General features: G+C 51.5%; 2 protein-coding genes across 3 annotated transcripts; both read left to right on the forward strand.

Annotated features, from left to right (window-relative positions):
• Positions 1–9,770: 9,770 nt before the first annotated feature.
• Positions 9,771–13,736, forward strand: TEKT2 (tektin 2). Of its 2 annotated transcripts, none has more exons than XM_012765231.2 (10): positions 9,771–9,849; positions 10,794–11,003; positions 11,089–11,214; positions 11,401–11,606; positions 12,109–12,252; positions 12,335–12,449; positions 12,626–12,733; positions 12,863–13,006; positions 13,178–13,257; positions 13,428–13,736. In XM_012765231.2, the coding sequence occupies exons 2-10, from the start codon at positions 10,848–10,850 to the stop codon at positions 13,639–13,641; spliced, it is 1,293 nt and encodes a 430-aa protein (XP_012620685.1). In that variant the 5' UTR covers positions 9,771–9,849; positions 10,794–10,847; the 3' UTR covers positions 13,642–13,736. The 2 variants fall into 2 exon arrangements, with proteins under 2 accessions (XP_012620685.1, XP_012620686.1); XM_012765232.3 differs by lacking the exon at positions 9,771–9,849 and adding an exon at positions 9,868–10,167.
• Positions 13,737–14,216: 480 nt separating this feature from the next.
• On the forward strand, positions 14,217–20,175 carry ADPRS (ADP-ribosylserine hydrolase). The gene is made up of 6 exons (XM_012765230.2): positions 14,217–14,456; positions 17,616–17,712; positions 17,984–18,191; positions 18,276–18,460; positions 18,798–18,898; positions 19,353–20,175. The coding sequence occupies exons 1-6, from the start codon at positions 14,243–14,245 to the stop codon at positions 19,643–19,645; spliced, it is 1,098 nt and encodes a 365-aa protein (XP_012620684.1). The 5' UTR covers positions 14,217–14,242; the 3' UTR covers positions 19,646–20,175.
• Positions 20,176–20,228: the final 53 nt, after the last annotated feature.

Raw genomic sequence — 20,228 nt, forward strand, 5'->3', positions numbered from 1 at the left:
ATTTAAAAAATAAGATCTCACATAAAAGTCCAGATGTTTCCTCTGAAAAAATGAGATCTGGCAACTTCACTGTATTCCATCAATATTCCCTCAGGGATGCCATCAAGAGAAACAGTAGTATTTGCCCCCTTTAGGAGGGTCAGACTGTCTCCACAGGGGCCACCACTCTGCCCGGCCTGCACAGGCATTTGTTTGCCATCTCTGGACACAAAGGAATCCTAGTGGTAAGGTGAGGGCTCCAGTCAATGCAGGAATTTTTTTTTTTTTTTTTTTTTTTTTTTTTTTTTTTGAGACAGAGTCTCTGTCTGCTGCCTGGGCTAGAGTGCCGTGGCGTCAGCCTAGCTCACAGCAACCTCAGACTCCTGGGCTCCAGCAATCCTGCTGCCTCAGCCTCCCGAGTAGCTGGGACCACAGGCATGTGCCACCATGCCCAGCTAATTTTTTCTATATATTTTTAATTGGCTAATTAATTTCTTTCTATTTTTAGTAGAGATGGGGTCTCGCTCTTGTTCAGGCTGGTCCCGAACTCCTGACCTTGAGCGATCCTCCCACCTTAGCCTCCCAGAGTGCTAGGATTACAGGCCTGAGCCACCGCGCCCAGCCCAATGCAGGACTCTTTTTGACAGTGTGTTCTTTGCACGGGGGTTACTTGCTACCTTGAAACAGTCCAGTCTAAATGTTAAAAACTTGTCCCTTCATAACTTCTGTTTACCCTATTTATGTTCACCAGAACAGCAGAGAAGTATAATGCCTTCTTGTTACGATTTGTACACCCTAGTCTTCTAGCTACGTCCCCCAACTCTGTAGACCCCCAACAGTATAGTTTGCGTTCTAAAGCAGTGGTCCCCAATCTACTTGGCACCAGCAACCAGTTTCATGGAAGACAATTTTTCCACAGATGGGGTTGGGAGGAGATGGTTTCAGGATGACTCAAGTGCATTACATTTATTGTGCAGTCAAACCTCTCTGCTAGGCCGGGCGCGGTGGCTCACGCTTGTAATCCTAGCACTCTGGGAGGCCGAGGCGGGGGGATTGCTCAAGGTCAGGAGTTCAAAACCAGCCTGAGCGAGACCCCGTCTCTACTATAAAAAAAAAATAGAAAGAAATTAATTGGCCAACTAATATATATATATAAAAAATTAGCCGGGCATGGTGGCTCGTGCCTGTAGTCCCAGCAACTCGGGAGGCTGAGGCAGCAGGATTGCTTGAGCCCAGGAGTTTGAGGTTGCTGTGAGCTAGGCTGACGCCACGGCACTCACTCTAGCCTAGGCAAGAAAGCGAGACTCTGTCTCAAAAAAAAAAAAAAAAAAACCTCTCTGCTAATGATAATCTGTATTTGCAGCTGCTCCCCAGCGCTAGCATCACCAACTCAGCTCCACCTCAGATCATCAGGCACTAGATTCTCATAAGGAGCGCATAACCTAGATCCCTCACGTTAGCAGTTTACAGTAGGGTTCACGCTCCTATGAGAATCATGCCGCCACTGATCTGACAGGAGGGGAAGCTTATGTGGTGATGTGAGCACGATGGGGAGCGGCTGTAAATACAGATGAAGCTCAACCGCCACTCACCTCCTGCTGTGTGGCCTAGTTCCTAGCTGGCCATGACTGGTACCAGTCCTCGGCTGGCGGGTGGAGGACCACAGTTCTAAAGGCTCTGGTAACACATGCTGATGGGTTGGTTTGTTTAAACTATATGCATCAGTTGATAAGTTGGACACACTAAAGGGAATCACTCTAATGTCAGTGTTTGCCCAGTAACTATGCTAGTGTAGAAAAAATTTTTAAACATCGATAATTTTACCTGAATTCATACAGTTATATGGGAATATGTGCAACAGTGACCCTAAGGCCATGCATGCTCTTTAAAATCACGGAGGCTGTACTGTAGATAAGTGTAACAGCAAGAATGCACCATACTTATCTAGGCACATGATCAGTCTATTGATTAGTCTTACAGATTAGTAAGATGTGCTAAAATGGACAGAACAAATCACTAGTTACGTTAAAATGCAACTGTTTGAAACTGTCCAGAGAAAAGGGAGCTCAGAGCACTACACTTTAAGCATCAGAAATGAGGTGCCAGTCTAAGGTAAAATTCCAAGGTGGTTGGGGAGGTGGTAGCAGGCAATGAGGAGCACACATCTTGAAGTAGTTTTCATGGTTTCCATGTTTCAGTTTTCTGATCATTTGACAAATTTCTCTTGCCTGCTGATATCTGCATACCTTGCAGATGCTTTTAGGAAGTTAATTAGGTTAATATGTCAATGCCAGAAAAAGGATGTGATCATTTTTTTAATATTGATAAAATTTTCTAAAGGGACTGAAATCTTTAGTTGTTTTTGTTTGTTTTTGAGACAGATTCTTCAGAGTCTTGCTGTGTTGCCTGGGCTAGAGTGCCTTGGTATCAGCCTCGAACTCCAGGGCTCAAGGAATCATCCTGGCTCAGCCTCCCGAGTAGCTGAGACTACAGGCACGTGCCACCACACCTGGCTAATTTTTTCTATTTAATTGTCTGGCTATTTTTTTTTTCTTCTATTTTTTTAGTAGAGATGGGGTCTTGCTCTTGCTCAGGCTGGTCTCAAACTCCTGACCTTGGCTGGGCAACGTGGCTCACACCTGTAATCCTAGCACTCTGGGAGGCCGAGGCGGGCGGATTGCTCGAGGTCAGGAGTTCGAAACCAGCCTGAGCAAGAGCGAGACCCCGTCTCTACTATAAATAGGAAGAAATATATATAGGAAAAATTAGCCGGGCATGGTGGTGCATGCCTGTAGTCCCAGCTACTCAGGAGGCTGAGGCAGCAGGATCGCTTGAGCCAGGAGTTTGAGGTTGCTGTGAGCTAGGCTGACGCCACGGCACTCTAGCCTGGGCAACAAAGTGAGACTCTGTCTCAAAAAAAAAAAAAAAAAAACTCCTGACCTCAAGTTATCCTGCCTCGGCCTCCCAGAGTGCTGCTAGGATTACAGGCATGAGCCATAGCGCCCGGCCTAGGTTTTTTTTAGAGACAAATTCTCCCTCTGTCGTCTAGGCTGGAATACAGTGGCGTGATCACAGCTCAATGCAACCTCCAACTCCAGGCCTCAAGTGATCCTCCTGGCTTAGCCTCCCAAGTAACTAAGACTATAAGCCAGGCCACCACACCTGGCTAATTTTTTTTTTTTTTTAGAGAGGAGGGTCTCACTATGTTGCTCAGTCTGGTCTTGAACTCCTGGCTTCAAGCAACCCTCCTGCCTTGGCCTCCCAAAGTGCTGGGATTACAGACATGAGCCACCACGCCCAACCCATCTTTAGTTTTATCTGTAGAAGAAAGATGATTGTTTTCCTACGTTCTGTCACTTTTGTGGCTTTCCAGTCTAAAGATCTTTGCAGTGCCTTTACAGAGCAGCACTTTTCTTGTACTTTTCTCTATTAAAATGTTTTCCTTTAATGCTTGGAGACTGGGTGCAGTGGCTCATGCCTGTAATCCCAACATTTTGGGAGGCCGAGGGGGAGCCCTGCTTGAAGCCAGGAGTTCAGGATCAGGCTGGGAAACATAGTGAGACTTCCATCTCAGAAAGAAAAGGAAAGGAAAGGAAAGAATAGTGCATGGGTTCAAAATTTATTTATAATTATAAACAAAACAGAGACATTAGTGGTTTAGGATTATGAAGCCTAAGAGGATGTTTGATTCTCAGCTGAAACAAATCTTTAATAGACTTTGCTAAATGATTTTAGAAGTGGTCCAATTCAAAAGTACTTGAAACTGTTACATGTACAATATTATGCTTCCTTTACTGCAACATATCTTGCTGAATGGAAATTTTATATTATGTCACAAAAAACAAAAAAACAGAACATAGGAATAGTTTATGCTGCACCAAATGATTTCACTCAGCACCATCATATGGTTTTCACTTACATTTTATACAAATGTAAAATTAAGATTATTTAACCATCTTTAGATGTTTTGTGAGCTTTTTCTAATTTATTTTTGTGCTTACCTAAAGATTTTAGATTATAAAATAGTATTTTTTTACAAATATATTCATAGGTGCTATTTAAACCATTAAAGAAAAAAATTGTTGTCTACTTAAGGCCCTTTAGATATTCATTTGAAAATTTGCACGAAAGTTTAACACTTTTCTTTGAATGCTGCAAAGCTATTTTCCATTCATTTTAACTCAAAGACTTTTTTTTTTTTACCTTTTTTGATTTTCTTTGTTTTATTATTTTTTTATTTCAGCATATCATGGGAGTACAAATGTTAAGGTTACATATATTGCCCATGCCCCCCCCCACCTCGAGTCAGAGCTTCAAGCGTGACCATCCTTCAGACGGTGCACATCTCACTGTGTTTGTATATACCCTCCCCCTCCTCCCCCCTCCCACCTGCCCGCCACCCGATAAATGTTATTCCTATGTGTCCACTTAGGTGTTGATCCATTAATACCAATTTGCTGGTGAGTACATGTGGTGCTTGTTTTTCCATTCTTGGGACACCTCAGTAAAATGGGCTCCAGCTCTATCCAGGAATATACAAGAGGTGCTAGATCACCATTGTTTCTTAAAGCTGAATAGTACTCCATGGTATACATATACTACATTTTATTAATCCACTTGATAGGCACTTTTAACCCAGAGACTTTTCTTTCTCATGGAAAAAGAGTGGGTTTTGAAGACCAGAAGGGCAAATGAAGCTGGAGTGGGGAGTCAGTTGTTTCAACCTCCAGAGCAAATCATCTGCAGCCGTGTACTTGTAGCAGGCAGTGATTTCTCTGACTAGTGTGCTGTACAAAATTAGTTAGCTTTGCCCAAATCTCAACCTTCGGGATCTCAACATGAATTTAATTGGTCTGAAATAAGTACAGAACCAGCAGAAAAGTAAGCTGGAAAAAAGTTTGGAGTTGAACAGTTTCCTCTGGAGTAATGAACCAAAAAATTGTCTAAATTAAAGTGAGTCAGATCAATTATTTCCATCTACCCCTGTTTTAAAAAAAAAAGAAAAGAAAAGAAAGACAGGGCCGGGCGCTGTGGCTCACGCCTGTAATCCTAGCTCTTGGGAGGCCGAGGCGAGCGGATTGCTCAAGGTCAGGAGTTCAAAACCAGCCTGAGCAAGAGCGAGACCCCGTCTCTACTATAAATAGAAAGAAATTAATTGGCCAACTGATATATATACAAAAAATTAGCCGGGCATGGTGGCGCATGCCTGTAGTCCCAGCTACCCGGGAGGCTGAGGCAGAAGGATCACTCGAGCCCAGGAGTTTGAGGCTGCTGTGAGCTAGGCTGACGCCAGGGCACTCACTCTAGCCTGGGCAACAAAGCGAGACTCTGTCTCAAAAAAAAAAAAAAAAAAAAAGAAAGACAATTTACTCTAGGGCAATTAAACTCTCTTTGCAAACTCTTTTTCGTTTTTTGTTTTTTCTTTTTTTTTTTTTTTTTTTTGAGACAGAGTCTCGCTTTGTTGTCCAGGCTAGAGTGAGTGCCATGGCGGCAGCCTAGCTCACAGCAACCTCAAACTCCTGGGCTCAAGCGATCCTTCTGCCTCAGCCTCCCAAGCCTGGGACTACAGGCATGTGCCACCATGTCCAGCTAATTTTTTCCATATATATTAGTTGGCCAATTAATTTCTTTCTACTTATAGTAGAGACCGGGTCTCGCTCAGGCTGGTTTCAAACTCCTGACCTTGAGCAATCCGCCCGCCTCGGCCTCCCAGAGTGCTAGGATTACAGGCGTGAGCCACCGCGCCCGGCCTGTTTTTTCTTTTTAATCTCGCTCTGTCACCCAGGCTGGAGTACTGTGGCCCAATCATAGTTCACTGCAACCTCAAACTCCTGGGCTCAAATGATCCTCCTGCCGCAGCCTCCCAAGTAGCTGGGACTACAGGCGTGCACCACCACATGAGGCTAAATTTTTGTAGAGACCGGGTTTCACTTTGTTGCTCAGGCCAGTCTCAAACTCCTGGTCTTGAGGGATCCTCTCACCTTCACCTCCCAAAGTGCTGGGATTACTGGCTCAAGCCACCACACCCAGCCCCAAAGTACTTTTAAAACTTGTTCTAATTCAACAAAAGTTGTATTATCTAACGATTTTAATAATTGGACTTTACTAAATTAGGTAATCTATAATATTTACAGGGGTGGGGGGACAGTGCCTCACACCTGTAATCCCAGCACTCTGGGAGGCCTAGGTGGGAGGATCACTTGAGGTCAGGAGTTTGAGACCAGCCTGAGCAAGAGTGAGACTCCGTCTCTCCTAAAATTAGGAAAAATTAGCCGGGCATGGTGGCATTCTCCTTTAGTCCCAGCTACTCGGGAAGCTGAAGCAGGAAGATCGCTTGAGCCCAGGAGTCTGAAGTTGCTGTGAGCTGGGCTGATGCCACGGCACTCTAGCCCTTGTGACAAACTGAGACTCTGTCTCAAACAAACAAAATTTACTGGGAAGAGAAAAATTCAGAACAAAGATACTATAATGCTTCACAGCTTTTGAGAGTAAATGGTTTATTATTGTAAGGCACTTCATGTGTTTTTTGGTTAAATGTCACTTTAAAAAGTGGTGAGTTCACATTTTCATGCTTCCCATTTTTTTCACATCTTTTCAAATTTCTTGCTTCCTTGTCTGTGTCTGTAGGGTCCTTTTTAATCTAGGAGAAATCTGTATGGATACGTGGATACTTTAACTCTGAAGAGAGAAATCAGCCCGCTTACGAATAGTACAGCTAGACACATCCCAGTCACACACATCATTTTCCTCTTTGCGACCTTCATCCGAGAAGTGGCAGCTTTCTCTAACAGCACCACTCCCAGGGTAACACACACGTTACACAGAGCAACGACGTACGTTTCTGGTGTATACTGAGAGTGACTCAATTCACTGATATAACGTATACGTCCAGTCTTAGGATTCCTTCGAAGATACGGTTCTCGTTTTATATGAATCCACATGTGACCAGATGTCATCACAATCACAAAACACAGAGTTAAAAATCCCCATAAGATTCTACAGCAAGCAAATGTCCTACTCCTCTCCAATAAATACACAAGTCCGCCAGTGACAGTCAAAAGTATCCCCAGCACGAGGGGACCGTGATAAATTGTAAGCTGTTGGATTCTGCTGTGGACCTTCAGTCTCTCGGCTACCCATTCACCTATTTCCTCAGCTGTGAAACCCCTTCCGTTCAAATGATAAATGTCATCTGGTGTAAATTCTTTGTCAGAAAAGTAGAAGAAACTCGGGACTATGGTCACTCGGAACATTTGAAAGACTTCAGGGCTTAGACTGTAATCCATCATAACAAAAAATACCTTGTTGCCAGGGTGTTGCCAGGAATCTGCCAGGAGGTGAAATTCTTTAGCAGCTTCTTCGCATGTTACACATGGTCTAAACTCCTGGTGAAAAGTAAACATCACAGTAACAGAGTAGTTCCTTGGTGTTTCTAACACGAAGTGACTGAACATGGGGTCAGTCATTCTTATCACTCTGTTTTTCTTGGTCCAAGCCATCAACTGGCTGACCTTTTCTTCTAACACCTTCTCTTGGGCAGGATGTGTGGGAATGCCATGAGCCATGAACATCAGGGCCATCGCCATACGCCAAAGCCACCACAGTTCTGCCATATTTGTCTACTTCTTTTGGTTACAGAGTGTTTCAGAACATGTAAGCCAAAATTTGATCATTTCTTCCAGCAATTAATTTGTCCAAGATGGTTTTTTTCCCCATCTTCTGCAATCCTGGTAAAGGAGCCATATCACAAATTCCTGTTCACGTCCAGTTTAGGAGCCATATATTAGAGTTTACAAAATAACCTATGGAAAAGAATATTCTGTGGTGAAAGGAGTTTGGGAAATACTGTTCTCGCTTCAGTCTTTCTGCCAAGCTCCAGGCTGCATGTCTCTAACCGCCTACTGACCAGCACCTGGGGCCACCACAAACACCTCAGACTTCTTGAAAGCCAACCTCATCACGCCCCAACCCCCCTTGCCTACCAAGCCCGTGGTTCTCTGCCTTTCTCTTTTTTTTTTTTTTTTTTTTTTTTGAGACAGAGTCTCATTCTGTCACCCGGGCTAGAGTGCCATGGCATCAGCCTAGCTCACAGCAACCTCAAACCCCTGGACTCAAGCGATCCTCCTGCCTCAGCCTCCCAAGTAGCTAGGACTACAGGCATGTGCCACCATGCACGGCTTTTTCGTATTTTTAGTTGTCCAGCTACTTTCTTTCTATTTTTAGTAGAGACAGGGTCTTGCTCTTGCCTAGGCTGGTTTCGAACTCCTCAGCTCAAATGACCTGCCCACTTTGGCCTCCCAGAGTACTAGGATTAGAGGCGTGAGCCACCGCACCCCACCTTCTGCCTTTCTCTGTTAGGGATATACCATCCCCCTGAGATTTTAAAACTACAGGACTCTGACCAGACGCGGTGGCTCATGCCTGTAATCCTAGCACTCTGGGAGGCCGATGCGGGCGGATTGCTCAAGATCCGGAGTTCGAAACCAGCCTGAGCAAGAGCAAGACCCCATCTCTACTATAAATAAAAAGAATTTAATTGGCCAACTAATATATATAGAAAAAATTAGCCGTGCATGGTGGCACATGCCTGTAGTCCCAGCTGCTCGGGAGGCTGAGGCAGGAGGATTGCTTGAGCCCAGGAGTTTGAGGTTGCTGTGAGCTAGGCTGATGCCACGGCACTCACTCTAGCCTGGGCAACACAGTGAGACTCTGTCTCAAAAAAACAAAAACAAACAAAAAAACTACAGGACTCTTCTTGGACTTCTGCTTGGCCCTTGAGGCAGACTGCCTGGGTTTGAATGTGGGCTTTACTCCTTGTTAATTACATGACCCTGGGCATGTTCCTCACTGCTCTGTGCCTCAGTTTCCTCGCTTGTAAGGTGAAGATGGTAACAGTGCCTACCTCCTAAGATCGTTCAGCAAAGCCCTCAGAACAGGGTCAGGCCCTCCACCTGTCCTCCTCTCTCTCCCCAGCACCCCCACTAGAGGCAGCGTGGAGGGGAGCAGAGAGAATATAACCTGCCGGGAATCACCTGTGTTTTCATGTCTGCTTTTTAGCAGTGTGTGTCTCATTACCTGAAAAACGGGGATAATGCCCACGTCACCTATTAGTTGTGAGGATGAAATGTTAACATGTTTCCAAAGCCTAGAACAGTACTGGGCAATAAAGCACAGATGAATTTTTTCCCTTCTCTCTCTCTCTCTCTCTTTTTTATGGTTGAATTTCGAGCATTGTTTTCAACATGCCAATTCTCTCTCCTGCGGCTGTGCCCTCTCCAAAATGCTATGATCATCCCCTGTATGCCTTCAAGCAGATGGGGAAAACTGGTGCCTAAGATAGGATTGAGGAAATGTGTGCAATGCTAAACGTATATCCATTTCTGGAAGGAGACCTGCTGGGGAGCGAGCTGAGCAGGAGACTTTGACTTTTGCTATGTACTGTTCATCGTTTTTTAATTTTTTAGAGGTAGGGGTCTCCTCGCTGTGTTGCCCAGGCTGGTCTCAAACTCCTGGGCTCAAGCGATCCTCCTGCCTCGGCCTCCCAAGTAGCTGGGACACAAGAGCGTGCCACCACGCTCAGCTTCGCATTTTTTTTTTATCTTGTCGGTGCACAACTTTCATCAAAACAAAAATGTTTAATTTGCCAATCAAGTGAATGCTGTGCCCCGTGCCCTCCTCACTCAACCCCCGGCGCCCCGGCCGGCCGGCCCTCGCCTACCCTAGAGGCCTCTGCGGACCGACGCCGCGCAGGTCGCGGAACTCAGCGGGGAGGCCCGCAGCGGCCGTTCGGTGGGGGCGGTTGCCTAGCAACCGGGACGCCAAACAGAGCCGCTTGGAGACGGCGGCTCGGACTGCGAGCCCTGAACGGAGGTAAGGAGCCGCGGGCCGCGGGCGGCGGGGCTCCCGCTGGGGCCCGGCCTCTCCTCCCTCCTCCCGCCCCGGCCCAGACGACTCTCCGCGGCGGGAGGGCCTCGCTGGGAGCCGGACGGACCCCAGCTCCTCCCGCCCGCCCGGCCGCGCCGCCTCCGCCCACAGAAGGCGGGCGGGGAGTGGGGCGACCGCACGGGAGGCCGCGCCCGCCCGACGGGGAGCGGGGCTGGTTCTCCTGGAGTCCCTCGGGGCCTGGCCCGCAGCGGGGGCCGCGGCGGGGAGAGCAGGCTGCTTTAGAAGTGGTTGCTGGAAATTCGGGTAGAAACTGGATTAAGGGCTGTTTTTCCTGCCAACTCCCCCACCAAGGCATTTGGCACTACACACACACACACACACACACACACACACACAATCCTGCCAACTCCCCCACCAAGGCATTTGGCACTACACACACACACACACACACACAATCCTGCCAACTCCCCCAGCAAGGCATTTGGCACCACACACACACACACACACCACACACACACAATCCTGCCAACTCCCCCACCAAGGCATTTGGCACCACACACACACACACACACACACACAATCCTGCCAACTCCCCCACCAAAGCATTTGGCACCACACACACACACACACACACACACACACACCACCCAAAAGGGCTCCATTATCCTCTTTTATTTACCTGCTCCAGGACCGGCAGGGTCCAGGGCCTTGTGCCTGCAGGGGGGGGGGGTGGGAGGAAGCTTAGTTAATGCCTCACGCGAAGGTGAGCAAAGCTAGGGCTGTTCCCTGGCAGGCTTCTGGCTCGAAGGGGCTCAGAGCAAAATGGGTAGGAGCGCGTCCTGCCTGTGTGTGTGTGTGCGCGGCGGGGATATTTGCTCCAGAAGCTGTCCTCCCAAATGGTCTCCTGCAGCCCTGTTGTCCCTCCACAGGTGGTGAAGGAACAGGCCTAGGGGGTTCTGACCCTCACTCACGGTCCCTGCACCATGGCCACACTGAGTGTCAAGCACAGCCAGCGCTTCCAGCTGCCCGACTGGCACACCAACACCTGCCTGCTGTCCACCAATGCCGAGCGGCAGCGAGATGCTTCCCATCAGATCCGCCAGGAGGCCCGGGTCCTCCGCAACGAGACCAACAACCAGGTTGGGGACGAGAGCCCAGTCGGGTGGGCAAAGGGCTAGCCCCCAAACCGCTGACACCCTCTTTATCTGGCTCTGCCTCTCCCAGACCATTTGGGATGAACATGACAACAAAACTCGACTGGCAGAGAGAATCACTACTGTCACCCGGTGGAAGGAGATGCTCGACAAGAGTCTGACGGATTTAGACACCGAGATGGCCACCCTGACAAAGGCAGGCAGCTAGAGTTGGGTGCCAGGAGACAGTGCTGCAAAGACCCGCCCCCTCCATCCCCACTTCTGGGTTGGGGGTCATGAGTGGCATGTCACTCCAAGACACTCACGGGCCCCTCTGCTAAAGTGGGGATAAGAGCTGCTTCCCTGTGATGGCTCCACCAGCCTCCTGTGCCCCCTTTTCTAGTTGAAGGAGGCGGCAGAGCAAAACCTGCAGGCCAAGAACCTGCCTCTGGATGTGGCCATCGAGTGTCTGACCCTGCGGGAGAGTCGGCGAGACATTGATGTGGTGACGGACCCTGTGGAGAGCGAGCTGCACAAAGAGGTGGAGGTCATCGAGGCCACCAGGAAGGCCTTGCAACAGAAGATCAGCCAGGCCTTTGAGCAGCTCTGGTAAGGGGGGAGGGGTCACTGGCATGTTCACAAGCACTTGAGGGCTTTGTGCCTCAAATGTGGAACAGGTATCATGGATAATGGGACAATGGCAACTGGCTCTCGTGCTATCTTTGGCCCCTCCCGTGCCTGTGACAGAAACCACCAATGGATTGTAGTGTTCTTGCCACTGCCTGGACGTGGTCTCAGAGTATGTCTCACACACGCCCCTGCTCTAGGCAGCTAGGATCAATTGATTGAAAGCATGAGAGATAAAGCCCGTTGGCCAGCAGCCCTGAGTGCCATATTGTGAGTGGTACGTGTGAGTGTTGTGCCCGTGCGTGTGTGTGAGCCAGCTCATCTATAGTTGTGCCGGTCTTCGTTTCAGCTGCATCGGCAGCTCCAGTGTCTTCTGCTGGGAAGAGTCGTCTCAGCCCCCTTGTCCCTCAGTGTCCCTTTAGTCCGATGAGGCCTGCATCCTGGGCCTTGGGGGCGGTTCCCGATTGAGTTGCACTCTCCCCAGCCGCCTGCAGGAAGTCCAACAGCTGCTCAACTCTGACCACCGAGGCAAGATGGAGTCGCTGGACATCGACAGAGGCTGTCTCTCTCTCAACCTCACGTCCCCAAACATCTCCCTGAAGATCAATCCCACACGTATCCCCAAGGGGTAAGAGGAGTGTTCAGTCCGTCTCTCCTCCTCCCCTCATGGGCCACCCCCTTAGGACCCCATTATTTCCTGCCACCTGCAGCTCCACCACACTCCAGGAGTGGGATGAGTTCAGTCAGTTCAACAAGGCCCAAGCGGAGGCAGAGATGAAGGCAGCCATGGAGCTGAGGGAGGCCATCGTCCTGACGATTGCCAAGGTGAGTGCCCACCCCCAGCCTGCTCCTCCACAGCTAAGGGGTGGCCCAAGTGTGTACCCAGCCCTGACCTTTTGTTCCCTGTTGACCACGTGGCACCCCTTCCCCTCACTTGAGCAATATCCTCCGGTGGCCACGAGCTTACCCCTCTCCTCGCCTTGCCTGCCTCCTGTCCTCAGACCAACAACGAGCTCGAAGCCCAGAGGGTTGCAACAGAATTTGCCTTCAGGAAGCGGCTGCGGGAGATGGAGAAAGTGTACAGTGAGCTCAAGTGGCAGGAGAAGCATGTGAGCCTTCTTCTGGGGCTGGGACTTGCTGCTGTGGGATGAGGAGCCGGATGCCCAGCCAGGAAGCCCTGGAGTAGGTGCACTGTGTTGAGTTCAGCTGGTGGAGACCAGTCACTCTGTCCCCTGCAGATGTTGGAGGAGATCGCTGACCTGCAGGAGGACATCCGGCACCTGGAGGAGGATCTGCGCAGAAAGTTACTGAACCTGAAGCTGTGCCACACCCGGCTAGAGGCCAGAACCTACCGGCCCGATGGGGAACGCTGCCGGGACCAGGTACGAGGGTGTCCCCTTGGGGCACGGGCCCCCTTGCTAAGGTTCCCTTAGGATCACACCCCAGCACACATTCCTGGTGGAGCAAGGGCACTGCCTCGGGGCAGCCCTCAGGCCTGGGGTCAGGGACAGCAAGGCTGACCCAGGACTCCCAACCCGCCCCTTTGCCTCCAGGTCCAGTATGGCCTCACTGATGAGGTTCACCAGTTAGAGGCGACCATCACTGCCCTGAAACAGAAGCTGGCACAAGAACAGTAGGTTTGGGGAGTAGGCAGGAGGGGCAGGGAGATACCACCCGCCAGTGGGGCCTCTTGCTGTCTGCCTGTTCCCCTGGGCTTTGTCGTCCTCACTGAAGGCTGGTGCATCCAACTCACACCTCCCGGCCTCACGCAGGGGGGGTGGGTTGTCCATGCTTCCTCCCCAGGGACGCACTGGACGCCCTGTGCAAGCACCTGGCCCGGCTGCAAGCTGATATTGCCTGCAAGGCCAACTCCATGCTGCTGGACACCAAGTGCATGGACACCCGGCGCAAGCTGACTGTGCCTGCTGAGAGATTTGTGCCTGAGGTGGACACCTTCACCCGGACCACAAACCGCACCTTGACTCCACTCAAAAGCTGCCAGCTGGAGCTGGCCTAGCCCTGTAGGGCTGAGGGAGCAGGAGAAGCTGAAGCTTGGATGGGAAATGGAAGAGGCAGGAGAGACTGAATCTAATAAATGTGTAGGTTCTTAGACCACGCTGCTCTCTGCTACCCATGCACTGCTGCACGGAGCCTGTAGGAGGGAGAGAGTTTCGACCTGCCCTCCTGTGTATGGAGGAGCAAAGATGGGGAACATCACACCCCTCCCCCCAAAGTCCATGCTCCAAATTTATTCTGGGCTAGGCTACCACTCACAGGGCTTTAGCAGAGGAGCCTCTACCTAGCTCTACCCCTGCCCCAGCAGGCCCCTTGCCTGCCCTTTTGATGCCTAACGGAGATCCAGAGGGGGCCAGGATCCCAGTGGAGGGCCTATTGGGGGTGTCTGGGCCTGAATCGGGACCCTTTGCAGTTCACAGTGGGGAGAGCCTGGGCTCAAAACCGAGGCCGACGGGGGCTGCGCGGCGCCGTGCCTCCGGGCCGCTGGGGGCGCTGTGGGCCAGGGAGCGGCGCGCAGGCTCCAGGCCACTGGGAGGCGCTGTGGCCCGGGGAGGAGGGAAGCGGCGTCGCGGCACCGGAAGTGGCGGCTGGCCAGCGAGCGGATGGCGGCGGTGGCTGCGATGACGGCTGCGGGCGGCGGCGGGGCTGGTGCGGCCCGCTCCCTCTCGCGCTTTCGAGGCTGCCTGGCTGGCGCGTTGCTCGGGGACTGTGTGGGCGCCATCTACGAGGCCCACGACACCGTCGACCTGACGTCAGTCCTGCGTCACGTCCAGAGCCTGGAGCCCGACCCCGGCACGCCGGGGAGCGCGCGGACAGGTGGGCGGGGCCGGGCGCACGTGGGTCGCGCCCCGCCCACGGGGGCCCCTGGGGAGGGAGCCGTGGGGGACAGAGTGCTGGGTGTGGACTGGTCAAGCTGTGCGCGGAGACGAGGCTGCCCAGGGCTGCGGGGCCGCAGTCGGATGACCCGCAGACACCTCGGACTCGCGGGTCCAAGTCCGAACTCCTTTTTACACGTCTCGCCACGACGTTCTCCGGCTCGGGGCAAGGCAACACCGGCGTCATTCTCCTGGATTGCGCCTGGGCGTCATTCTCCTGGGCGTCATTCTGGATTGCGCCTGCTCCAGTATGCAGATGCCCTCGATTTATGATGGGCTCACCTCCCTATAAACTCATACTAAGTTGAAAATACCCTAAGTCAGAAGTGGCATTTTCAACTTACAGTGTGCCTAGCCCCATCCTGAGTTGCGGAGCCTACTGAATGAGTATCGCTTTAGCACCATTGTAAAACCAGAAATACTAAGTTGGACCATCAGTATACCGTCTATATACCCCCTGCCTTCCTGACTTGACCTGTTTTATCCAGTTCTCTGGAATCTATATACCACCAGTGCATTCGCCACACAGTAGGGAGCGTACCTCTCAAAGCATAAATCTCGTTGTGTCCTCCCCGCATAAAACCCTGCTGTTATTTCCCAATTATCCTTAGGTTAGAACCAAACTCAACTTGTCCTGCCTGCCCCTACCTACCCCCCCATGTGCAATTTCATCTTATGCCACCCTTGGCCTTGCTTTCCGCTCTTGGGCTCCTCTCACACCATACTTCCTCTAGCAGGAACGTTTGCACCCTGCTGTCCCTTCCCCAAAAGCTAACTCCTCTTCCCTTTTCCTTCCCTGTGTAGTCAGGTCATCACCCAGATCTCAGTGCAGGTAGAATGTCTGAGGTCAAGGAGAGGATGTGAGTCTCCTGGAGCCATAGTCAGAACCTTGGAGAACACCTATATTTAAGAGGGAGGTGGAGGAGGGGGAAGGGAGTGAGGGAAAGAAACAGTTTGATAGGAGGAGAAGCAGGAGGCATTATCAGCCATACCTAGGAAAAGAATTTCAAGATGAAGACACTGGTGTCACACTATAGAGGAGAAAATCTGGACTTAGAAAAGCATTTTCAGTGGGTTAAGGAGGAAATGGAAAATGAGAAAATAGTAGTATGGTTTGGTATGAAGGGAAGGAGAGAGAGGAGTTATATATAATAGTTGTGAAGACAAAATGTTGGGATGGGTTTTTATTTCATTGTTGGTTTGATGTTAAGATGAGGGAAAAGCATATTTTAGCTTAAGAGGTGTTTTAAGACCTTCGGATACAAGTGACAGAAAACCCAACTCAAATCGCCTAAGTGAAAATGATTCTATTGGCTGACATAACTGGGAAGTGCAGAGATAGGTCTGGCTGCCAGCAGAGCTGAATCCGAGGACTCAGATCATCTCCCCAAGGCCCAGTTCCTCTCCATTGTTCAGATCTGCTTTCTTCTGGGTGGGTTCACTTACCCTGACAGACCCTCCTATGGGACAGCCCCAGCCGCTCCTGGCTCCTCCCAGCTCAGCAGCTCCAGCAGAGGAAGAGTTTCTCTTTGCAGCATTCCCAACAAAAGTCCCAAATTAGGTCTCATTGGCCTGGCTTAGGTCATTTGTCCATCCCTAACCAAGGGAATGGGGGTGCTGTTTGATTAGGCTGGAGGTAGGGTTGGTGGCATGCCCTAGTCACCTGGACTGGGAGTGAGAAAGGTGGTTCCTGGGGTACACTGGGTGCAGTGACCAAATGAAAACAGAATAGATGCTGTTCCCCGAGGAGGGAGAGGTTGAGGATAAAGGAGAGAAGGGACAAAGAAGAGCAAGGTCCCCAGGGGAAGGGACTGTGATGGGCTTCGTCTTGGACCAGGGGAGACTGACTCCTTCTGAGGGTGCCCGGGGAGTGCAGTTGCAGATGAAATACCTGTTAGCTACTCTTCCTGGTGAGCAGGAGGTAAGGGCCACCCAGGGGTGGGAAGGGAATAGGAAGGCAGGGCTTGGGGATTGGGAGATGCCAAGAGAGGGTGCAGCAGCCATTCAAGAATTGGGAAAAGAGGCTTCCCTGGGAGTCTGCTTCATTCTCTGTAAGCGGCTCTTCCACAAGTAAGACCAATCCCCTGTCCCTGGCAGGCTCATAGCCTATTTGAGCAGTCACAAATGACCGGCGTCGCAGTGTCAGAAGTGCCAGGGCAGTCTTCACGGGCACTTTGAGGAAAAAGAGGTGGTGCAAGTGGAGAGATGGGAGCAGCCCAGGCTGGGAGGAACCTGATCCCACCCCCCCTGAGGATGTGTAGGGAAGCAGTGGGATAGAAGATGGGTGAGGAAGGAAGGAAGGGGACTGACACAGGAGGGCTTTGAATGCCAGGGCCATGAATTTGGACCTCATCCTGGAGGCAGCAGAGAGCCATTTTGAACAGGAGAGTGAGCCGAGGAAGGTGGTAGTCTGCTCTTAGGAGGAATGTTCAGGCTGCATGTGCAGGTTGGATTGGAGGGTGGGAAATGGGCAGGAGGTTTGAGAGGCTCTGCCTATAGTAGCCCAAGCAGGTCGTACTAAGACCAGAGCTGCAGGGCTGGCAGCGAGAAGGGGATGGATGGTTCTCCTTCAGAAATCAGTGGGACAGTAATCCTAGCACTCTGGGAGGCCAAGGCGGGCAGATCGCTCAAGGTTGGGAGTTTGAAACCAGCCTGAGCGAGAGCTAGACCCTGTCTCTACTAAAAATAGAAAGAAATTAATTGGCAAACTAAAAATATATATAGAAAAAATTAGCCGGGCATGGTGGTGCATGGTGGTCCCAGCTACTCGGGAAGCTGAGGCAGAAGGACCGCTTGAGCCCAGGAGTTTGAGGTTGCTGTGAGCTAGGCTGACGCCACAGCACTCTAGCCAGGCAACAAAGTGAGACTCTGTCTCAAAAAAAAAAAGAAAGAAAGAAATCAGTGGGACATGGTGACTGAGTCAGAATAAAGAATTGCTAAAATCCCAGGGCTGAAATCCTAGGGCTTCCCAAAGCCGGGTAAAACTGGACAGGAGAGGCTGACTTTAGGTCGTTGTGGGTGATGTAGCTTTAAAGGGAATGAGCAGGAGGCCTCCACTCGGAGCCCGGCAGCTCGCCTCAGCCCCATCGTCTCCCCACAGAAGCCTTGTACTACACAGATGACACAGCCATGGCCAGGGCCCTGGTGCAGTCCCTGCTGGCCAAGGAGGCCTTTGACGAAGTGGACATGGCTCACAGGTAAGGGGGGTGGTCCTGGGATTAGGCAAACCAGGTGAGCAGAGTTACTACACCCTTGACCAGAGGAATGTCTGTGCATGCCCGGGACCACCCCCCAACCCTGCGGGACCCTGTGTCTAAGGCTGACACAGCTTCCCAAGCTAACAGTGATAGCACTGCTGGTACATCCTTAGGTCCCCAAGGCTTCCTCTTTTTCCAAACCAGCACAGTTTTCTTTCCCAATTCTGAGAGGCATCAGAAACCCCAGTTCTGTACCCCTTCTCTCCCCTAGGTTTGCTCAGGAGTACAAGAAAGACCCTGACAGGGGTTATGGTGCTGGAGTAATCACTGTCTTCAAGAAGCTCCTGAACCCCAAGTGTCGTGATGTCTATGAGCCTGCCCGTGCCCAGTTTAATGGGAAAGGCTCCTATGGCAACGGGGGCGCCATGCGGGTGGCCGGCATCTCCCTGGCCTATAGCAGTGTCCAGGATGTACAGAAGGTATTTGAGATGGGCTGGCCTCTGGGCTCTGTCCTTCCTCTTCTGCAGCGTGGGTTCTGTGACAGCAGGTCTTCTTGTCCCTAGTTTGCCCGGCTCTCAGCCCAGCTGACACACGCCTCCTCCCTGGGTTACAATGGTGCCATCCTGCAGGCCCTGGCTGTGCACCTGGCTTTGCAGGGCGAGTCTTCCAGTGAGCACTTCCTCGAGCAACTCCTGGGCCACATGGAGGAGCTGGAGGGTGATGCCCAGTCTGTCCTGGATGCCAGGGAGTGAGTATGGGGATGGAGGTGTGTGGGTGTCTGCGGGTACAGGTGGTGGGGTGGGGGCACCTGGCATTGCCACAAGCTGAAACCTTCCTTCTTTAATGACAGACCCTAAGGAGGGTCTACAAGCCCCTTTGCCTTATTTGTGTTCCAAGGCTCTCAGGGTCCCAGAGAACAAAACAACCTGCTCACACCTAGCCCCCTCCCGCTTCTTGTTCAGGCAGCCGTGTGGGCTGCCAGCCTGACCACATCCCTGCTCACTGTCACGTAGTCCCTTCCCCCTGCCCGGCAACTGCACCCTGCTGGCTTCGACCTCCCTGAAATCTTGCCCCCAACCCCATAGGTTGGGCATGGAGGAGCGTCCATACTCCAGCCGCCTGAAGAAGATCGGGGAGCTTCTAGACCAGGACTCGGTGTCCAGAGAGGACGTGGTGTCCGAGCTAGGTGGGTGGGCCTGCCTGTGATTTGTTCCCCCACCTTTTGTCCTTCAGGGTCAGTCTTGGGCTTGGGGAGGGGAGTGTGGAGTTATTTTGCTCTGGCCACGCTCTGTAGGGTCCTTGGCAGGAGTGTGACCTCAGTGCCTTCAGCCTTGTAGATCAGGGTCCCCAGAATGGAAGCCGACCACCTGTTTTTACAGGCAGTGTTGATAACAGATGTGTGTGTGCCCAGCACTGGCCCTGGGCACTGTGCGGAATGCTTCGATCACACTTCTTCCTCACAGCAGCCCCATGAGCGGGTTACTCACTTTACTCTGCACTGAGGAGTGGGATCCAATAGCAGAGTCTTAGTGATTTCCCAGTCATGCCCATGTGAAGCCAAGGGTGTTGACGTGTGGCAAACAGCAGGACGCCCAGGGGCTGGGAGTGTGTCAAGCCCCTGTAATCTGGCTTCCCCACAGGGAATGGCATTGCTGCCTTTGAGTCTGTGCCCACCGCCATCTACTGCTTCCTGCGCTGCATGGAGCCCGACCCCGAGATCCCCTCTGCCTTCAATAGCCTCCAAAGGACTCTCATCTATTCCATCTCACTTGGTGGGGACACAGACACCATTGCCACCATGGCTGGGGCCATTGCTGGTGCCTACTATGGGATGGATCAGGTGCCAGAGAGCTGGCAGCAAAGCTGTGAGGGCTATGAGGAGACAGATGTCCTGGCCCAGAGCCTGCACCGGGTCTTCCAGAAGAGTCTGTGAGGGCCACAGCTGCTGGGGCTCTGCCATGTCCAGTGCGACCAGCTACAGCTCAGATCGGAAACCCTGAGATTCCTCAAACTTGGCTCCCCTGCCTCCGTCTTCCTGTGGTGTGGGCTGGGGTCTTTCTGGGGGAAGTCATCGGAGCAGTGAGTGAGGCACTGACGCCTCCCTCGTGCCGGGTCTCTGGCTTGCTGCAGAGCTGTAGGTGCTCCCTGGCTCCTCAGTGAGACCTGAGAGACCAGGGTGGTTTATTTTAGATAATACATATGGCATTTTCTCATCTAGGACATGGGGTTTGGGGAAGGGGAAATGATCTGCAGTAGCATCATTTCTCCCTGTTGGGTTTTGGCCAATTTGCCAGCAAGCCTGCCCTTGACTGGGCAGGGCCCCCAAGCAGCAGGTCATGTGGATCAAGGGCCAGGCACTAGATTCCAGCTAATCTAGGTCCACACCTAGCCCTTCACTATCGTGGGGCTTGTTAACAGCTTCCAGTGGAAGTCACAGCAATAAACAGCTTTTGGTAAATCCCACCACTGTTTCCTGCTTCTCCCCTGCCCTGAATGGATCCTTCTCCCTTGGCAGC

The sequence above is a fragment of the Microcebus murinus genome, chromosome 2 (assembly GCF_040939455.1).
Source record: "Microcebus murinus isolate Inina chromosome 2, M.murinus_Inina_mat1.0, whole genome shotgun sequence".
Classification (NCBI taxonomy): domain Eukaryota; kingdom Metazoa; phylum Chordata; class Mammalia; order Primates; family Cheirogaleidae; genus Microcebus; species Microcebus murinus.